Source organism: Scyliorhinus canicula, chromosome 1 (assembly GCF_902713615.1).
Source record: "Scyliorhinus canicula chromosome 1, sScyCan1.1, whole genome shotgun sequence".
Lineage (NCBI taxonomy): Eukaryota > Metazoa > Chordata > Chondrichthyes > Carcharhiniformes > Scyliorhinidae > Scyliorhinus > Scyliorhinus canicula.
The window spans coordinates 104,026,924-104,044,444 of NC_052146.1; the positions used below are offsets into that span (position 1 = coordinate 104,026,924).

General features: G+C 49.5%; 1 protein-coding gene across 3 annotated transcripts in view; it reads left to right on the forward strand.

Annotated features, from left to right (window-relative positions):
* Positions 1-17,521, forward strand: part of kdm1a (lysine (K)-specific demethylase 1a) — a 98,008-nt gene that overhangs the window by 50,553 nt on the left and 29,934 nt on the right. For all 3 annotated transcript variants that reach the window (XM_038796790.1, XM_038796781.1, XM_038796773.1), the window contains exons 17-18: positions 14,701-14,888; positions 15,189-15,303. In XM_038796790.1, the coding sequence (XP_038652718.1) occupies positions 14,701-14,888; positions 15,189-15,303 (303 nt within the window). The remainder of the gene's footprint in view (positions 1-14,700; positions 14,889-15,188; positions 15,304-17,521) is intronic.

The following is a 17,521-nucleotide window of genomic DNA, read 5'->3' on the forward strand; positions in this document are numbered from 1 at the left end:
AATACTGAGATACAGGCTACTGGACTAGAAGGGCTTGAGATACATAAGGAGGAGGTGTTAGCGATTCTGGAAAGTGTTAAAATAGATAAGTCCCCTGGGCCGGATGGGATTTATCCTAGGATTCTCTGGGAAGCTAGGGAGGAGATTGCTGAGCCTTTGGCTTTGATCGGTAAGTCATCTTTGTCATCAGGAATAGTGCCAGAAGACTGGAGGATAGCAAATGTTGTCTCCTTGTTCAAGAAGGGGAGTAGAGACAACCCCGGTAACTATAGACCAGTGAGCCTTACTTCTGTTGTGGGCAAAGTCTTGGAAAGGTTTATAAGAAATAGGATGTATAATCATCTGGAAAGGAATAATTTCATTAGAGATAGTCAACATGGTTTTGTGAAGGGTAGGTTGTGCCTCACAAACCTTATTGAGTTCTTTGAGAAGGTGACCAAACAGGTGGATGAGGGTAACGCAGTTGATGTGGGATATATGGATTTTAGTAACACGTTTGATAAGGTTCCCCACGGTAGGCTATTGCAGAAAATACGGAGGCATGGGATTCGGGGTGATTTAGCAGTTTGGATCAGGAATTGGTGGGAAATGTTCAGACTGGTGTCCAGTTACTAGTGGTGTACCACAAGGATCTGTTTTGGGGCCACTGCTTTTTGTCATTTTTGTAAATGACCCGGAGGAGGGCGTAGAAGGATTGGTGAATAAATTTGCAGATGACACTAAAGTAAGTGGAGTTGTGGACAGTGCAGAAGGATGTTACAAGTTACAGAGGGACATAGATAAGCTGCAGAGCTGGGCTGACAGGTGGCAAATGGAATTTAATGCAGAAAAGTGTGAGGTGATTCATTTTGGAAGGAATAACAGGAAGACAGAGTACAGGGCTAATGGTAAGATTCTTGGTAGTGTGGATGAGCAGAGAGATCTCGGTGTCCATGTCCATAGATCCCTGAAAGTTGCCACCCAGGTTGAGAGGGTTGTTAAGAAGGCGAACGGTGTGTTAGCTTTTATTGGTAGAGGAATTGAGTTTCGGAGCCATGAGGTCATGTCGCAGTTGTACAAAACTCTGGTGAGGCCGCATTTGGAGTATTGCGTGCAGTTCTGGTCGCCGCATTATAGGAAGGATGTGGAAGCATTGGAAAGGGTGCAGAGGAGATTTACCAGGATGTTGCCTGGTATGGAGGGAAGATCTTATGAGGAAAGGCTGAGGGACTTGAGGCTGTTTCGTTAGAGAGAAGAAGGTTAAGAGGTGACTTAATTGAGGCATACAAGATGATCAGAGGATTAGATAGGGTGGACAGTGAGAGCCTTTTTCCTCTGATGATGATGTCTAGCACGAGGGGACATAGCTTTAAATTGAGGGGAGATAGATATAGGACAGATGTCAGAGGTAGGTTCTTTACTCAGAGAGTAGTAAGGGCGTGGAATGTCCTGCCTGCAACAGTAGTGGACTCGCCAACACTAAACGCATTCAAATGGTCATTGGATAGGCATATGGACGATAAGGGAATAGTGTAGATGGGCTTTAGAGGGGTTTCACAGGTCGGCTCAACATCGAAGGCTGAAGGGCCTGTACTGCGCTGTAATGTTCTATGTTCACTGTTGAAGGTCTTTTATTACTTCCTCCACCATGCTGGTCAGGTTCCACTTGTGGATCTGTGTCCAGTCTCTGGCTATTTGGATCCCCAGGTAACGGAATCTGTTCTAGGCCGTTTTGAACGGGAGCCCCTTCAGCTCTGTCCCTCCCCCTTTTAGGTTCACTGGGAATGTCTCGCTTTTGCCCAGGTTAAGTTTGTAGCCCGAGACGGTTCCAAACTCTTTCAGTATTTGCAGTATTGCTTTCAGTTCCTCCTGTGGCTTCGAGACATAGAGGAGCAGTCATCTGCATAGAGTGGGACTCTGTGCTCTCTGTCTCCTCTCTGGATTCCCTTTCAGCTTTTTGCGTCCCGCAGGGCTATCGCCAGGGGCTCGATCGCTAGCGTGAACAAGAGTGGAAGTAATCAGAGCTGGTGGTGTTAGTTCGGACACTCGCTTTGGGAGTGTTGTACAGGAGCCTCACCCAGGCGGTGAATCCCGCTCCTAGCCCAAACTATTTGATTTGATTTATTATTGTCACATGTATTAGCATACAGTGAATAGTATTGTTTCTTGCATGCTATACAAACAAAGCATACCATACATGGGGAAGGAAGGAGAGACTGCAGAATATAAAGTTACAGTTACAGCAAGGTGTAAAGAAAAGATTAACTTAATACAAGGTAGGTCCATTCTAAAGTCTGAGGGCAGTAGGGAAGAAGCTGTTCTTGAGTCGGTTGGTACGTGACCTCAAAGTTTGGTATCTTTTTCCTGACGGAAGAAGGTGGAAGAGAGTATGTCCGGGGTGCGTGGGGTCCTTAATTACGCTGGCTGCCTTTCTGAGGCAGCGGGAATTATAGATAGAGTCAATCGATAGGCGGTTGGATTGCGTGATGGACTGGGCTACATTTACGACCTTTTGTAGTTTCCTGCGGTCTTGGGCAGAGCAGGCTCCATACCAAGCTGTGATACAACCAGAAAGAATGCTTTCTATGGTGTATCTGTAGAAGTTGGTGAGGGTCGTAGCTGACATGCCAATTTTCCTTAGTCTTCTGAGAAAGTAGAGTTGTTGGTGGGCTTTCTTGACTATAGTGTCGGCATGAGGGGACCAGGACAGGCTGTTGGTGATCTGTACACCTAAAAACTTGAAGTTCTCGACCCTTTCTACTTCGTTCCCATTGATGTAGACAGGGGCATGTTCTCCACTACGCTTCCTGAAGTCGATGACAATCTCCTTCGTTTTGTTGACATTGATGGAGAGATTATTGTCATCGCACCAGTTCACCAGATTCTCTATCTCTTTCCTATACTCTGTCTTGTCATTGTTTGAAATCCAACCCACTACGATGGTGTCATCAGCAAATTTGAAAATCGAGTTGGAGGGGAATTTGGCCACAGTCATAGATGTATGAGGAATATAGTAGGGGGCTGAGGACACGGCCTTGTGGGGCACCGATGTTGAGGATGATCGTGGAGGAGGTGTTGTTGCCTATCTTTACTGATTGTGGTCTGTGGGTTAGAAAGTTCAGGATCCAGTCGCAGAGGGAGGGGCCAAGGCTATGGAGTTTGGAGATGAGTTTCGTAGGAATAATGGCGTTGAAAGCTGAGCTGTAGTCGATAAGTAGGAGTCTGACATAGGTGTCTTTGTTATCTAGGTGTTCCAGGGTAGAGTGCAGGGCCATGGAGATGGCATCTGCTGTGGACCTGTTGCAGCGGTAGGCGAACTGTAGTGGATCAAGGCAATCTGGGAGGCTGGAGTTGATTCGTGCCATGACTAACCTTTCGAAGCACTTCATGATGATGGATGTCCGAGCCACTGGACGATAGTCATTAAGGCACGCCGCTTGACTTTTTTTTTGCTACAGGAATGATGGTTGTCTTCTTGAAGCAGATAGGGACCTCGGATTGTTGTAAAGAGAGGTTGAAGATGTCTGCGTCTACCCCTGCCCGCTGATCGGGGGGGCCGGGGGGGGGAGGGGGGAGAGAAAGAGTCATTATCACATTCAGCAGCCGCCTAATGTTCGCTGTGAGTTGCCTACCCTTGACAAAGCCCGTTTGGTCCTTTGCGACCACCTCTGGTACGCAGCCCTCCAGCCTTTTGGTCAGGACCATTGCGAGTATTTTCGCATCCACATTCAGCAGTGAAATGTGTCTGTATGATCCACATTCTGTCAGGTTTTAATCTTTTTTGGGTATCAGTGAAATTGTGGCCTGCGCATGAGTGGGGGGCAGGGTGCCCCCTGCCAGTGAGTCCGCGAACATGTCCATTAGGTGTGGGGCCAGGACTGGTGCAAATTTTTTGTAGAAGTCCGCCGGGAACCCGTCGGGTCCCAGTTCCTTCCTCGCCTGCGTGGAGCTGATGCTCTCCATGATTTCTCCCAGGTCTATTGGTGCTTCCAGCTCCCCCTGTCTGTCTTTCCCCACCACTGGCAGTCCCAGTCTGTCTAGGAACTGTTTCATTCCCGCATCCCCGTCGGGGGGGGGGGGGGGTCTCGGAGGTGTACAGTCTCCGGTAGAAGGTCTCGAATGCCCGATTGACTGCCTTTGACTCTGTTACCAATCTGCCTTTGCTATCCTTAACCTGCGCTATTTCCCTCGTGGCTGCCTGCTTTCTCAGCTGGTGAGCCAATAGGTGGCCAGCCTTGTCTCCGTGTTCGTAGAAGGTCCCCCTTGTCTGGCGGAGTTGGTACACTGCTTCCCTAGTGGATACCAGGTTAAAGTCCATTTGCAGCTTTTTCCTCTCCGCCAGCAGCTCTACGGTCGGGGCCTCGGAGTACTTTCTATCGACTTCCAGAATGGAGTCCACTAACTATTGCCTGCCCACCCGCTCTTCCCTATCTCTACTAGCCATATAGGCTATGATCTCTCCTCTGATCACGGTCTTCAGTGCCTCCCAAAACGTGGAGGGTGAGACCGCCCTGTTTTGGCTGTTACTAACGTAATCGCCTATGGCCTGCGATATTTTTTGGCAGAAAACCTTGTCGGCCAGGAGGTCCGTGTCCAGCCTCCATGTGGGGCGCTGGGCACGGCCTGTCTCCAACCTCACATCCATATAGTGTGGAGCGTGGTTGGAGATAACTATCGCGGAGTAGTCCGTTCCCGTGATCCCTGGAAGTACCGATTTTCCCACTGCAAAGAAGTCGATACGGGTGTATATCTTCTGCACCTGCGAACAGAACAAGAACTCCTTTTCTCCCTGGTGCAGGAACCTCCATGGGTCCACCGCCCCCATCTGTTCCATGAAGGCCCCTTGATCCCTAGCCATGCCAGACGTTTTCCCCATTCTGGGGTTTGATCAGTCGGTCAGTGGGTCCAGCACGCAGTTAAAGTCGCCCCCCCCGTAATCAATCGGTGTGTGTCAAGGTCGGGGATTTCCGCCATGGTCTTCTTTATGAATTCTGAGTCGTCCCAGTTGGGAGCGCACACATTTACCAGTACGACAGGTGCCCCTTCCAGGACACTGCTGACCATGTCGTCCCTTCCCCCTGGGTCCGTAACTGTCTTGGTTCCCGTAAACCTCGTCCTTTTGCTAATGAACATTGCTAGCCCCCTAGCCCTCCTCCCGTAGCATGAGTGGTATCTCTGTCCCACCCAGCCCTTCCTTACCATCAGTCAGTCCTTCGCCCTCAGGGGCATCTCTTGCAGGTAAATTATGCCTGCTTTTAGGCTTCTTAGGTGGGCGAACACTCTGGATCTTTTCACTGGGCCGTTGAGTCCCCTTACATTCCAGGTAACAATCCTGGTGGGTGGTTTATGACCCCCTGGGTCCTGTGGGATCACCCATACCTACCTGGTGGATGTGCCCCTGCACTGCGGGGTTCCCTTTGCTAGGGGACCATCCAAAATGGCCAGGGTCACCTCTCTCACCATGGGGTCGGGCCCCAGCGCTCAGGGGTTTCCCTTTGACCGGGGGCACCAAATGCGGCCACCAGCTGTGTGTATGCCACACGGGTGCGCCTCTGCGCTCCGGGGTCTTCCTCTGCCCTGATGCCCTCTTGAGTGGCTCTTTGCGGCGCCCTCTTGGTTCCTTGCCCTGCTCCATGCCCGCCGAGACCTATGTCTGTACTGCTTCACTATCTCACCCTTCTCTTTGCTTCTCTTTTGTTCTGCGTTCTACCCCACACTCCTCTTCCACCCCCCCAGCCCCTGTACATTTGTGTGCCCCCCTCCCCTGAGAGGGGCACCGCGGCCGTCTTTCCTTCCTGCCCTTCCGTGCTGGCCCTCCTCGCTAGTATGCTGGCCTTCCTCCCAGTATTCGCCCAGTTCTGGCCCTGTTTCCTCCTATTGACCCTTGCCTCGCCCTCCTGTTTACTTTCCTTACCTTCATTTCCCTCACTCCACTTCCCCTCCCACTGCATTGAGAAAGGAGACAAGCTTTGAAACAAGACAGCACAGTCCCGCGCAAGGCATAACACATATATGCACAGTTCATGAGTCTATTGTCCTTGTTTGCGGTCTGTCCTCCGCTCTTTGTTCTGATTTTCCCTTCCTTTTCTATCCCCATGTCTCATTGCGGTTGCGTCTGCTCCTCCCCCAGTTTGTTCGCTCTAACAACCTCATCAGCCGCCGCTGGGTTATTAAAATACAGCTCTTTCCCCTCAAATGTTACCCAGAGTTTGGCCGGAAATAACATCCCAAATTTTACCTTGCTTTTGTGCAGTTCTGATTTCGCCTTGTTGAATTCAGCCCTCTTTTTTTTGCCAGGTCCGCCCCAATGTCCTGATACACCCTTATGATCTTCCCTTCCCACGTGCTCTGTTTCGTTGGCCAGGCCCACTTTAGGATTCTCCGGGTCTTGGAACTGGTGCAGCTTCGCAATAATTACTCTGGGCTGGTCCCCGGCTTTGGGCTTGGGTCGGAGCGACCTGTGTCTATTGCCGGTGGGTTTGGGCATACCTCCTTTCCCACTAGCTTGCCCATCATTTGGGTGATGTATCCTTTTGGGACTCTGCCCTCTTTCCCCTCTGGCAGACCCACTATTTTAATGTTCTGCCATCTGGACCTATTTCCCTGGTCCTCCACTTTCCCTCTTAGGCTCTCCTGGGCCGTTAGTAACCTTTTGACCTCGGCTTCTAAGGTTATCACCCTGTTGCTCTGGTCCGAGGCGGCCCTCTCCAACTCCAGAATCGTTTTTTCTGCTCCTTCACTTCCCTTTCCAGGCCTTCGATGGTCTGCTGCATTTTGTGCGTCGTCTCCTTCATCATTGCTTGGAGCTCTGACCACAGCGCCTCCTTTATGCTGCTCGCTGTCCTGCTCACGCTCCGCTGCTTGGTCCGCCATCTTTTTCCCTTTCAGGCTCTCCTGAACCTCCGTCTTGTCTTGTGGGCCCCTCTGCCTGCACGTCCGCTGCTCGTGTGCCTTACCCTCGCTGCTGCTGCTTGCGTCTTGCTGTCCCTTCACCTTGGTGGTTTTCTTTCCTCCAGCCATCTGTCTTGTCTATCTTTCTTCCCCCGCTGCTGTTCGTTACCCTGGGGTTGCTCTCACTTCTCCCGCTCCTCTGCTCTCGCTGGGTCGGTCTCGGTCTTCGGGTTTCCATTTTTCTTTTGTGAGGGGTGGGTGGTTGTGGTTGGTTCCCTTCCTTTTTCTCTTTCCTTGTTTCTTTTATTTAAGGGTTCGGTAGAGGAGTTTCCTGGTGCAGATGGGAGTCCCTCTTCGTCTTGCCGCTCACCACATGGTCGCTGCCGGTCCCGTGCGGGGGGGGGTTCTCTCGCGCTCTCTCTCTCTCGCGCTCTCTCGCGCTCTCTCTCTCGCGCTCTCTCTCTCTCTCGCGCTCTCTCTCTTCTCTCTCTCTCTCTCTCGCGCTCTCTCTCTCTCTCTCGCGCGCTCTCTCTCTCTCGCGGCTCTCTCTCTCTCTCGCGCTCTCTCTCTCGCGCTCTCTCTCTCTCGCGCTCTCTCTCTCTCGCGCTCTCTCTCTCTCGCGCTCTCTCTCTCTCGCGCTCTCTATCTCTTCGCGCTCTCTCTCTCTCTCTCGCCGCTCTCTCTCTCTCTCTCGCGCTCTCTCTCTCGCGCTTCTCTCTCTCTCCGCGCTCTCTCTCTCTCGCGCTCTCTCTCTCTCTCTCGCGCTCTCTCTCTCTCGCTCTCTCTCTCGCGCGCTCTCTCTCGCTCTCTCTCTCTCGCGCTCTCTCTCTCGCGCTCTCTCTCTCTCGCGCTCTCTCTCTCTGCGCGCTCTCTCTCTCTCGCGCTCTCTCTCTCTCGCGCTCTCTCTCTCTCGCGCTCTCTCTCTCCGCTCTCTCTCTCTCCGCGCTCTCTCTCTCTCGCGCTCTCTCTCTCTCCGCGCTCTCTCTCTCCGCGCTCTCTCTCTCGCCGCGCTCTCTCTCTCTCGCGCTCTCTTCCCGCGCTCTCTCTCTCTCGCGCGCTCCGCTCTCGCGCTCTCTCGCTCGCGCTCTCTGTCGCGCTCTCTCGCTCTCGCGCTCTCTCGCTCGCGCTCTCTCGCTCTCGCGCTCTCTCGCTCGCGCTCTCTCTCTCTCGCGCTCTCTCTCTCTCGCGCTCTCTCTCTCGCGCTCTCTCTCTCGCGCTCTCTCTCTCGCGCTCTCTCTCGCGCTCCTCTCTCTCGCGCTCTCTCTCTCGCGCTCTCTCTCTCGCGCTCTCTCTCTCGCGCTCGCTCTCTCGCGCTCTCTCTCGCGCTCTCTCTCTCTCGCGACGCTCTCTCTTCTCGCGCTCTCTCTCTCGGCGCTCTCCTCTCTGCGCTCTCTCGCTCTCGCGCTCTCTCTCTCTCGCGCTCTCTCTCTCTCGCGCTCTCTCTCTCTCGCGCTCTCTCTCGCGCTCTCTCTCTCGCGCGCTCTCTCTCTCGCGCTCTCTCGCGCTCTCTCTCTCTCGCGCTCTCTCTCTCTCTCGCGCTCTCTCTCTCTCGCGCTCTCTCTCTAGCGCTCTCTCTCGCGCTCTCTCGCGCTCTCTCTCGCGCTCTCTCTCTCGCGCTCTCTCTCTCCGCGCTCTCTCTCTCGCGCTCTCTCTCGCGCTCTCTCTCTCTCGCGCTCTCTCTCTCTCGCGCTCTCTCCTCTCGCGCTCTCTTGCTCTCTCTCTCTCGCGCTCTCTTGCTCTCTCTCTCTCGCGCTCTCTTGCTCTCTCTCTCTGCGCTCTCTTGCTCTCTCTCTCTCGCTCTCTCTTGCTCTCTCTCTCTCGCGCTCTCTCTCTCGCTCTCTCTCTCTCGCTCTCCGCTCTCTCTCTCTCTCGCGCTCTCTCTCTCTCGCGCGCTCTCTCCTCTCGCGCTCTCTCTCTCTCTGCGCTCTCTCTCTCGTCTCTCTCTCTCTCGCGCTCTCTCTCGCTCTCTCTCTCTCGCGCTCTCTTGCTCTCTCTCTCGCGCTCTCTCTCTCTCGCCTCTCTCTCTCGCGCTCTCTCTCTCGCGCTCTCTCTCCGCGCGCTCTCTCTCTCGCGCTCTCTCTCTCGCGCCTCTCTCTCGCGCTCTCTCTCTCGCGCTCTCTCTCTCGCGCTCTCTCTCTCGCGCTCTCTCTCTCGCGCGCTCTCTCTCTCGCGCTCTCTCTCTCGCGCCTCTCTCTCTCTCGCGCTCTCTCTCTCGCGCTCTCTCTCTCGCGCTCTCTCTCGCGCTCTCTCTCTCGCGCTCTCTCTCTCGCTCGCGCTCTCTCTCTCTCTCGCGCTCTCTCTCTCGCGCTCTCTCTCTCGCGCTCTCTCTCTCGCGCTCTCGCGCTCTCTCTCTCTCCGCTCTCTCTCTCTCCCCGGCTCTCTCTCCTTGCGCTCTCTCTCTCTCGCGCGTGCTCGCTCTCTCTCTCTCTTCCGCTCTCTCTCTCTCTCTCGCGCTCTCTCTCTCTCTCTCTCTCGCGCTCTCTCTCTCTCCTCTATCTCTCTCCCCGCGCTCTCTCTCTCTCTCTCTCTCTCTCCCGCGCTTCTCTCTCTCTCTCTCTCTCTTCTCCCGCTCTCTCTCTCTCTCGCCGCCTCTCTCTCTCTCTCTCTCTCTCTCGCGCTCTCTCTCTCTCTCTCTCTCTCTCTCTCTCGCGCTCTCTCTCTCCTCTCTCTCTCTCTCTCTCTCTCTCTCTCTCTCGCGCGCTCTCTCTCTCTCTCTCGCGCTCTCTCGCTCTCGCTCTCGCTCTCTCCCTCCTGGTCTTTGGTCCGCTGGCTCCGCTCCCGAGCGCTTTTGTCCCTGGCTTCGCGGTCTGGGCTGCCATTTCACTTCTGCCCACGCTCTGCTGTGCTGTGGGGGGGGTAGCTCGATCGGGCAGGCTCGCGGTGGGGTGCGGGTGCTCGGTCGGGCAGCCTTGCGCTCTTGGGCGCTAGTTCTGTTTGGGAACGCGACTCAGCTCGGCCGCTTCTGAGCTTCCGGCTCCGGTTCCTACCGCACCTTTTTAAAAATAAATTCTCCGGCTCCTCTTGCACACTTATTTCTCCCACGGGCCGGACCCTTGCGGCTTTTTTCTTCCTGCTTGAAACTCCGGGTGAGTGCTGCGTGGGTTCTTTCTTTTTTTAATATATATATTTTTAAAAAGAATAAAAATACCCCTGGGTGGAGTTTGCACATTCTCCCCATGTTTGCGTGGGTTTCACCCCCCACAACCCAAAAGATGTGTAGAGTAGGTGGATTGGCCACGCTAAATTGTCCCTTAATTGGAAAAAATAAATAAATAATTGGGTACTCTAAATTTATTTTTTTTTAAAAATAAAAATACCCCTGGGACTAAACAAAAAAAAAACCTGAAAGTTAGGTTCGATTCCCGGCTGGGTCACTGTCTGTGCAGAGTCTGCACGTCCTCCCCATGTGTGCGTGGGTTTCCTCCGGGTGCTCCGGTTTCCTCCCACAGTCCAAAGATGTGCGGGTTAGGCGGATTGGGGGGGGGGGGTTGTTCGGTTACGGGTATAGGGTGGATACGTGGGTTTGAGTAGGGTGATCATGGCTCGGCACAACATCAAGGGCCAAAGGGCTTGTTCTGTGCTGCACTGTTCTATGTTCTATTTAGTCCTTTAGCGGGAGCTGCCCCGTGCATGTCTTCCCCCTACAGAGCTCTACCGGAAGTCATCCATCGCATTCTTAAACATTCCCACCATCAATGGCGCCAGCCTATCCTTAAGTCTTTTATAAAATTTGACTGGGAACACATCAGGGCATGCTGCCTTCCCTGCCTGTATCCTCCCAATCGCCATTTTCACCTCTGCTCCTCCAACCCTGCTCTCTCTGCCTCCCCCAACCTCGGGTCCTCCAGTCCACCCAAAAACTCCCACTCCTCCGGTGGCTCCGACTGATGAAAGTCCTTGTAGAACTCTTCAAACACCTTATTAGTCCGTTCCGGAACCAACACCAACACCCCCGTTTGTCGCTCAGCCAAACTATCTCCCTTGTGCGGCCTCCCTACAAAGCTGACCTGCCGGCATACACCCTGCCTTCTCCCCATATTGCTTTTCTCTGTGGACAATAGATCAAACCTCACCTGCAGCTCCTTCCTCTTCAACAGGAGGTCCAGGTGTCCCGCGTATCTCCCATCCATCTCCAAAATCTCTTCTGTCAGTCGTTGCCGTTCTTCCCTCTCATCCCTTAGCCTTAAACGAGGTCACCTCCCCCCTCATCACCGTCTTCAGAGCCTCCCAGACCACCAACCATGAGACCTCTCCCATACAATTAAACCCCACATACTCCTCAATCACCTTCCCTATCTTATCACAGAAGCTCTGAACCGCCAGCAATCCCACATCCATTCTCCACCCCGGCCTCTGGGCTGTCCCCTCCTCAATCAATTGAGAGCGTGATCCGAGATCACATTTGCTGAATACTCTGACCTCTTAACTCCGGCCAACAGCGTCTTTCCACCACGAAAAAAGAATCAATCCTCGAAAACACTTTGTGCACCGGGGAGAAAAACAAATACTCTCAATCCCTTGGGTGTAAAAATCTCCACTGGTCCATTCCCCTATCTCCCTTGAGTCTCGCTTGGGTTAGCGAGCATGGCTGGAACCTGTCCACTCTCTGGTCCAGCACAATGTTCAAACCCCCCACCCCCGTCCAGGCTCCAATGACCATGGCCTCTCCCTCCACCACACTTGCATTCATTAGCCAACCCACGCTTGCTAGTGTGGTGACCCCTTCCAGAGCTCCCTCCTTGGTAAGGCCCCACGTGCCCAAAAATGCACCTACCTTAAACGAAGAAACAATACAGAACCCATAAGGAGAAAGGAAAACCAAAATCCAGAACACGTATAAACAAACCTCCCCGCTCAAGAGACAGAAAACAAAACCCCAATCGAATAGAAAAGAAAATTACCACCCCCGTCTCCACCAACCAAGTCCAAGTCTCAACTCTCCTCTCAGCCCTAGTCCTTCAGCCTGAACAAATGCTTCCACCATCTCAAAGTAAAAATCCCTTGAATTGCGAGTCACTCTCAGCTTCGCAGGGTAGACCACTCCAAATCGCACTTCACTGTCATACAATGCCGCCTTCACCCGTCCAAAGGCCACCCGCCTTCTCGCCACCTCCACCATAAGATCTTGGTATATTCATATACCAACGCCCTGCTTCACCCAGCTCAAAACTTTCCTTCATGTGGTAGCTGTGAAAGCAGTTTTTAACCGCCCTCGATGGCTCATGTGCTTTAGGCTTCAGCCTGAGCCAGCAATGTGCCCTGACCAACTCGTAGCAGGAGGATGCTTCTCCCTCCCCATCAACTCTGCAAACATCGTCGCAAAGTACTCAGTCAGCCTCTGGCCCTCCACCCACTCTGGGAGGCCCACAATTCTCAACTTTTGCCTCCCCAGGTCCTCCACCTTAGCTCTGAGCCCTTTGTCGGCCTCTTCTACCCTCTCTCCCATCGTGGTGAACTGGTCACTGTGTTGTGACAGTGCCTCCTCCACCCCCTCTAACATCTCTCCTTGCTTCCGCACCTCGACCAACGGTTTCATCACTGCTGCCTTTACCCGGGCAATCGCCTCCTCCACCCACTCATTTTCAGTGTAGCCATCGTTTTCCTCCGAAGCACTTCCATATGTTTGTAAACAGCCCCTCAAACTCCACCAACATCACCTTGGTCAGAGTTTTCACCATGAGGGGAGCGGCTCCACCAGTCGACCCAACCCCCGTCATCTTTCTTCCTGCAGGACTATCACCCTCACACACCGACGGACCTTCACTCGTCCCCTTCTTTCCAGCACCTTCCTCTGCGGCTTTGACATTCCTCCTCTTCCTTATGACTTCCCACACCAACTTATCCACAAACTACCCCTGAAACTGGGCTTAAAAGTCCAACAACCAGAGCCTCTAGGAGGAGCCACCTACATGCCGCCACCACAAGTCCCCACTTGACCTCTCTGTTAACCACCTGGCCAATCTTTGTGTTATCCGCAAACTTACTGATCCTGCCTGCCGCATTCATGTCATTGTTTATATAAATGCCAAACAATAGGGGATTCCCGTGGTCTGCCATTCGACTAGGCTTCCAGTCAAAAAGCAGCTGTCTTGTTATCGCCTTCTGTCTCCTACGGCTGTCTCCTACGGCTAAGTCGATTTTGAATCCACCTTATCAAATTACCCCGAATCCCATGTGCATTTGCCTTCTTTGTAAGTTTCACATATGGTACTTTGTCAAAGGCTTTGCTGAAATCCATGTAAACTACATCAACTGCACTACCTTCCTCTGCAGACCTGGTCACATGCTCAAAAAAACTCAAATCAAATTTGTTAGGTCTGCCACCTCTCTTAACAAAGCCATGCTGACTATTCCTGATCAAACCTTGCCTCTCTAAGTGGAGGTGGATTCTCCCCTTCAGGATTCTTTCCAGTAGTTTGCCGACCACTGACGTGAGACTCACCGGTCTGAAGTTCCCTGGCTTATCTCTACAACCTTTCTTAAATAATGGGACCACATCAGCTGTTCTCCAATCCTCTGGCATCTCCTCCCCTGTCTCCTACAGCATACTAGGACAGAATTCATCTGGACCTGGAGATTTGCCTACTTTAAGGCTACCAACACCTCCAATACCTTGTCACTCCCTGTGACAGTTCGCTCAAGAACCTCACAATTTCTCTCCCAGAGTTCCATATGAAGGGCCTGTGCTGTACTGTTCTATGTTCAACCTCCTCATTCTCCTGGGTGAAGACAGATGTGAAGTTTCTGTTCAACACCCTACCAATGTCCTCTTGCTCACCCATAGATTTCTCCCTTGGTCCCTAGTTGTTACCCTCTTCCCATTGATATATTTATAGAATATCTTGGGATTTTTCCTATTTTTACCAACCAGATCTTTTTCATTTCCCGTCTCTGCTCTCCTAAATGCTTTCTTAAACTCCATCCTGCGTTTTCTGTACTCCTAATGCCTCCGTTGATTTTCTCCCCTTATACTTGCTGAAAGCCTTTTTTCCATCTCATCGTATCCTGAATGTCTCTGGTCATCTATAGTTCTCTGGGTTTGTTACTCCTTCCTATTACCCTAGACGGAACATGTTGGACCTGTACCCTCCCCATTTCCTTTTTGAACGCCCTCATCTCTTTGACTCTGTGCTAGCTTATTTTCCCCCTCCATCTGCTGAACCCCTAAATTGCCTGCTATAACTTCGATCCCATTTCTGGACCTGTTTCCTAATCTCCCTCCCATAACAACGGGGAAAGGGCAGAAGAGTGAAACTAGGTGGGGTGCTCTTTCAGAGGGTTGGTGGAGAATCATTGGGCCTAATGGCCGCCTCCTGCACTGTAGGGATTCTATTATGAATCACTAAGACTGGATTTGAAATTCTAGTTTCTGAATTGAAAGCCATAAGCCATTGTTTCTTGTAACATTGTTTCTTGTCGTTTCTTTTCCTGTTTTACAAAGTCATTTAAAAAAAAATAATAAAAAATCCTATTTTGGATAATTTGTACCTTTCTAATTTTACCTTACTCTAACTCCATTCTTTGGCTAGAGCTCCAAAGTAAATTATTAATTGAAAGCTAATGGAAGTCCTGCTGTGAACTAAGGTAAAGTAAACTTTTGTAACCAGATCAGGGGCATTACAGCTTCTATGCCTAGAATGTACAGTGGGATGTTTTGCAGTTGACTGCATGCAGAAAGAAAATTATAATATTGGTATTAGAAGATTTATTACACTTCTGACTGCGATCCTGAGTAACTGAGCAGTTATTTTTATTAATTTTTTCTGGTTTTGTTACTCCCTATGTCCTTTACAGCTATGTAATAGCACGAATGCATAAAATATTTTTCAGGATGTGAAGTCATTGCTCAGAATACTCGTTCAAACAGTCAGACGTTCATTTACAAGTGTGATGCAGTTTTATGTACTCTCCCGCTGGGTGTATTGAAACAGCAGCCACCAGCGGTTCAGTTTGTGCCTCCCCTTCCTGAGTGGAAAACGTCTGCCATTCAGCGTATGGGCTTTGGAAATCTCAACAAGGTAAGTCCCTGCTAAGCTTGGCCCTCTGGAATTGAGAGACCAGTCATGGTCCTTGTAAAAACATTAATCGAATAATCAAAAATGCAGGAAAGATTTTTGAAGCGTCTGTGTAGAGTGATAGTGTTGCTGCTTGGTTTTCCTTTTTGATTTATTTTGGCCCACTGAAGCATCTCCATGGAAAATTACAGTGAATCTGATTGGTCACTTGAGTGTTGTAGTTGGGTAACTGCAGATGTACCGTCATGGATTGAAACATATCGAGAATAAATAATTTGTGATCTGTTAATATTCTCCCTACAGGTTGTATTATGTTTTGATCGTGTATTCTGGGACCCCAGTGTAAATCTCTTTGGTCATGTTGGAAGTACGACTGCCAGTCGGGGAGAATTGTTCCTTTTTTGGAACCTTTACAAAGGTATGAATACCAGAAATTATTTACTACGCTTTTTTTGACAAGAAAGAATAATTAAACATGATATAACTTTAGCAGCACTTATTTACTTTCTGATGATGAAGAAGAGCAAATTAAATTTATTTTGCACTTGAACAATTGTAATCTTTATAATCTCGTTTATAATCTCATTTTCATTTGCATGCCGCAAACTACAGACCATAGACATTTGTGGAACTGTCAAAGTTGTAATTTGGGTGATACGGGTTGCCTAGTTTGTATTTGATAGTCAAGGACTTGCTGTCTAAATTAAACGTTAAGCATTGCAAAATCTGACATTTATGGCTCAGTCTTCAAGTTTTCATGCCCAGCAGACCTGCAGATTATTCAAAATAATTCCTGGAATGTTTGCCCCCATGGCATTTCACCCACCAGCAAAATCCATTTTAAGCATCATTTTGAATAAATATTTTAAGAGATGGAGTCCATGCAGCTCCGTGTCAAATGCATATTATTTGAAGTTGTAATTCAAAATGTAGCTCCGGTCAATGCTGGACAGAGGGGTAGAATCAGTAAAAATGTTCTCAACTATGTAAGATCAAATTACATAAATTTTATGTTTTCAATTACATGGAATCTCTGTTATAAGTTCCTTTTGCATGACAAGGCAATCATCTATATGTTGGCCTGGTGCACACCCTGCTAGCACCAATCTCCTGTTTAAATTCAATCCCCAAACCTAAATTCCACTCATGGTAAATGTATTGCAAGTGGCTTCATGAATGCACCTAGGGTTTGCTGTATTTGCTGTCAAAGCAGGGTTTTGGATTCTAGACATCCATTGGCTACATGGATCTCCCCTGCAACAAGTTAAATAATTACTTTATGGCAGACTGCTTCTTTACGTAATCTAGGCAAGTTCCAGAATCTTTTCAATATTTTTCTATAAACATCTGTTGTTAAATGTTTTCCAAGGGAAATAAATTCCATCTTTTTACCTGCTGTAGAACTTAATCTAACTTTTGGTAATTTAATTTGTTTTATTTTCATTAAGAACCACAAAATGATTTAAATTTCAAAAGCAAATTTACCAAATTTTCAGTCCAGCTCAGTAAAAGCAATTGTTTTGCTACTTTTTCTCCCCTCAGACTGAAAAGAATCTTCTCTATGTTGTCTGATATGAAGTATTAAAACTAAAATAAATTATCTTTTTGAAATTATGGTTCTTGCACTTGATACATTAATGTTCTGGGGCAGCACAGTAGATCAGCACTGCTGCTTTACGGCGCCAAGCACCCGGGTTTGATCTGGCCCTGGGTCACTGTCCGTGTGGAGTATACACATTCTCCCCGTGTCTGCGTAGGTCCCACCCCCACAACCCAAAAAGATGCGCAGGGTAAGTGATTTGACCATGTTAATTTATTCCTTAATTGGGAAAAAAAAGAATTGGATACTCTAATGTTCTGTATGTACAGTAAAAATTAATGGAATCATGGTTTTAGCAGGATCAGTCGGACACCAGAAACAAATCCCAGGAGTGAGCCAGTAAAATCTAACCATTGCTTCCTTTGCTAATGCTTAATTTGAAATAATTGATCACAATTATCCTTATTTTTTTAATACTTTGGAATAATTTTAATTTATTTAACAATCGCAGTTTATGATCAGTTTTAACATTTTCTTTAAAGTAATTTATGCATAACATCACAACTGATTTTTTTTGTGTGTGGGCGAGTGCATGGGATTGCAGTGGAGCAGGAACAATTAATGTAAATCTTCAAACGTGGCCCCACAGAGAATGGGATCCATGCTTGAATTTGCTGGTAAAGGTTATGTTCTGCTGAGCAAGATAAGACATGCCTACACTTTGTAGTCACAATTTTAGTTCCCCATACCCTCCCAGTAATTACCCTATGATGTTTCTGTTGCAGTCCCTAATCCTGCTTGATCTGGGCTTTAATTTAGACGGTAGCAATTATTAAGCAGCTGCACCTTTGAGTTTCTCCTTTGATACAGTGCGATGATCATTTCAGTCCTCCAATTTCTGTGCAATGCTATTTAAATATGTGGTTCATTACTTATAAAGTTCTCTGACTATCCCAACTAGATGCTGCATTTTATAAATGGTTTTACGAATCATGTTCCGCATATTGTGTTGTGGCAGAGCTTCAGTTGATGTAAAATAATGTTTGTTAATACTAAAACATCTGTAGCTACAGTCCAACAGCAACAAGAGCTTTGT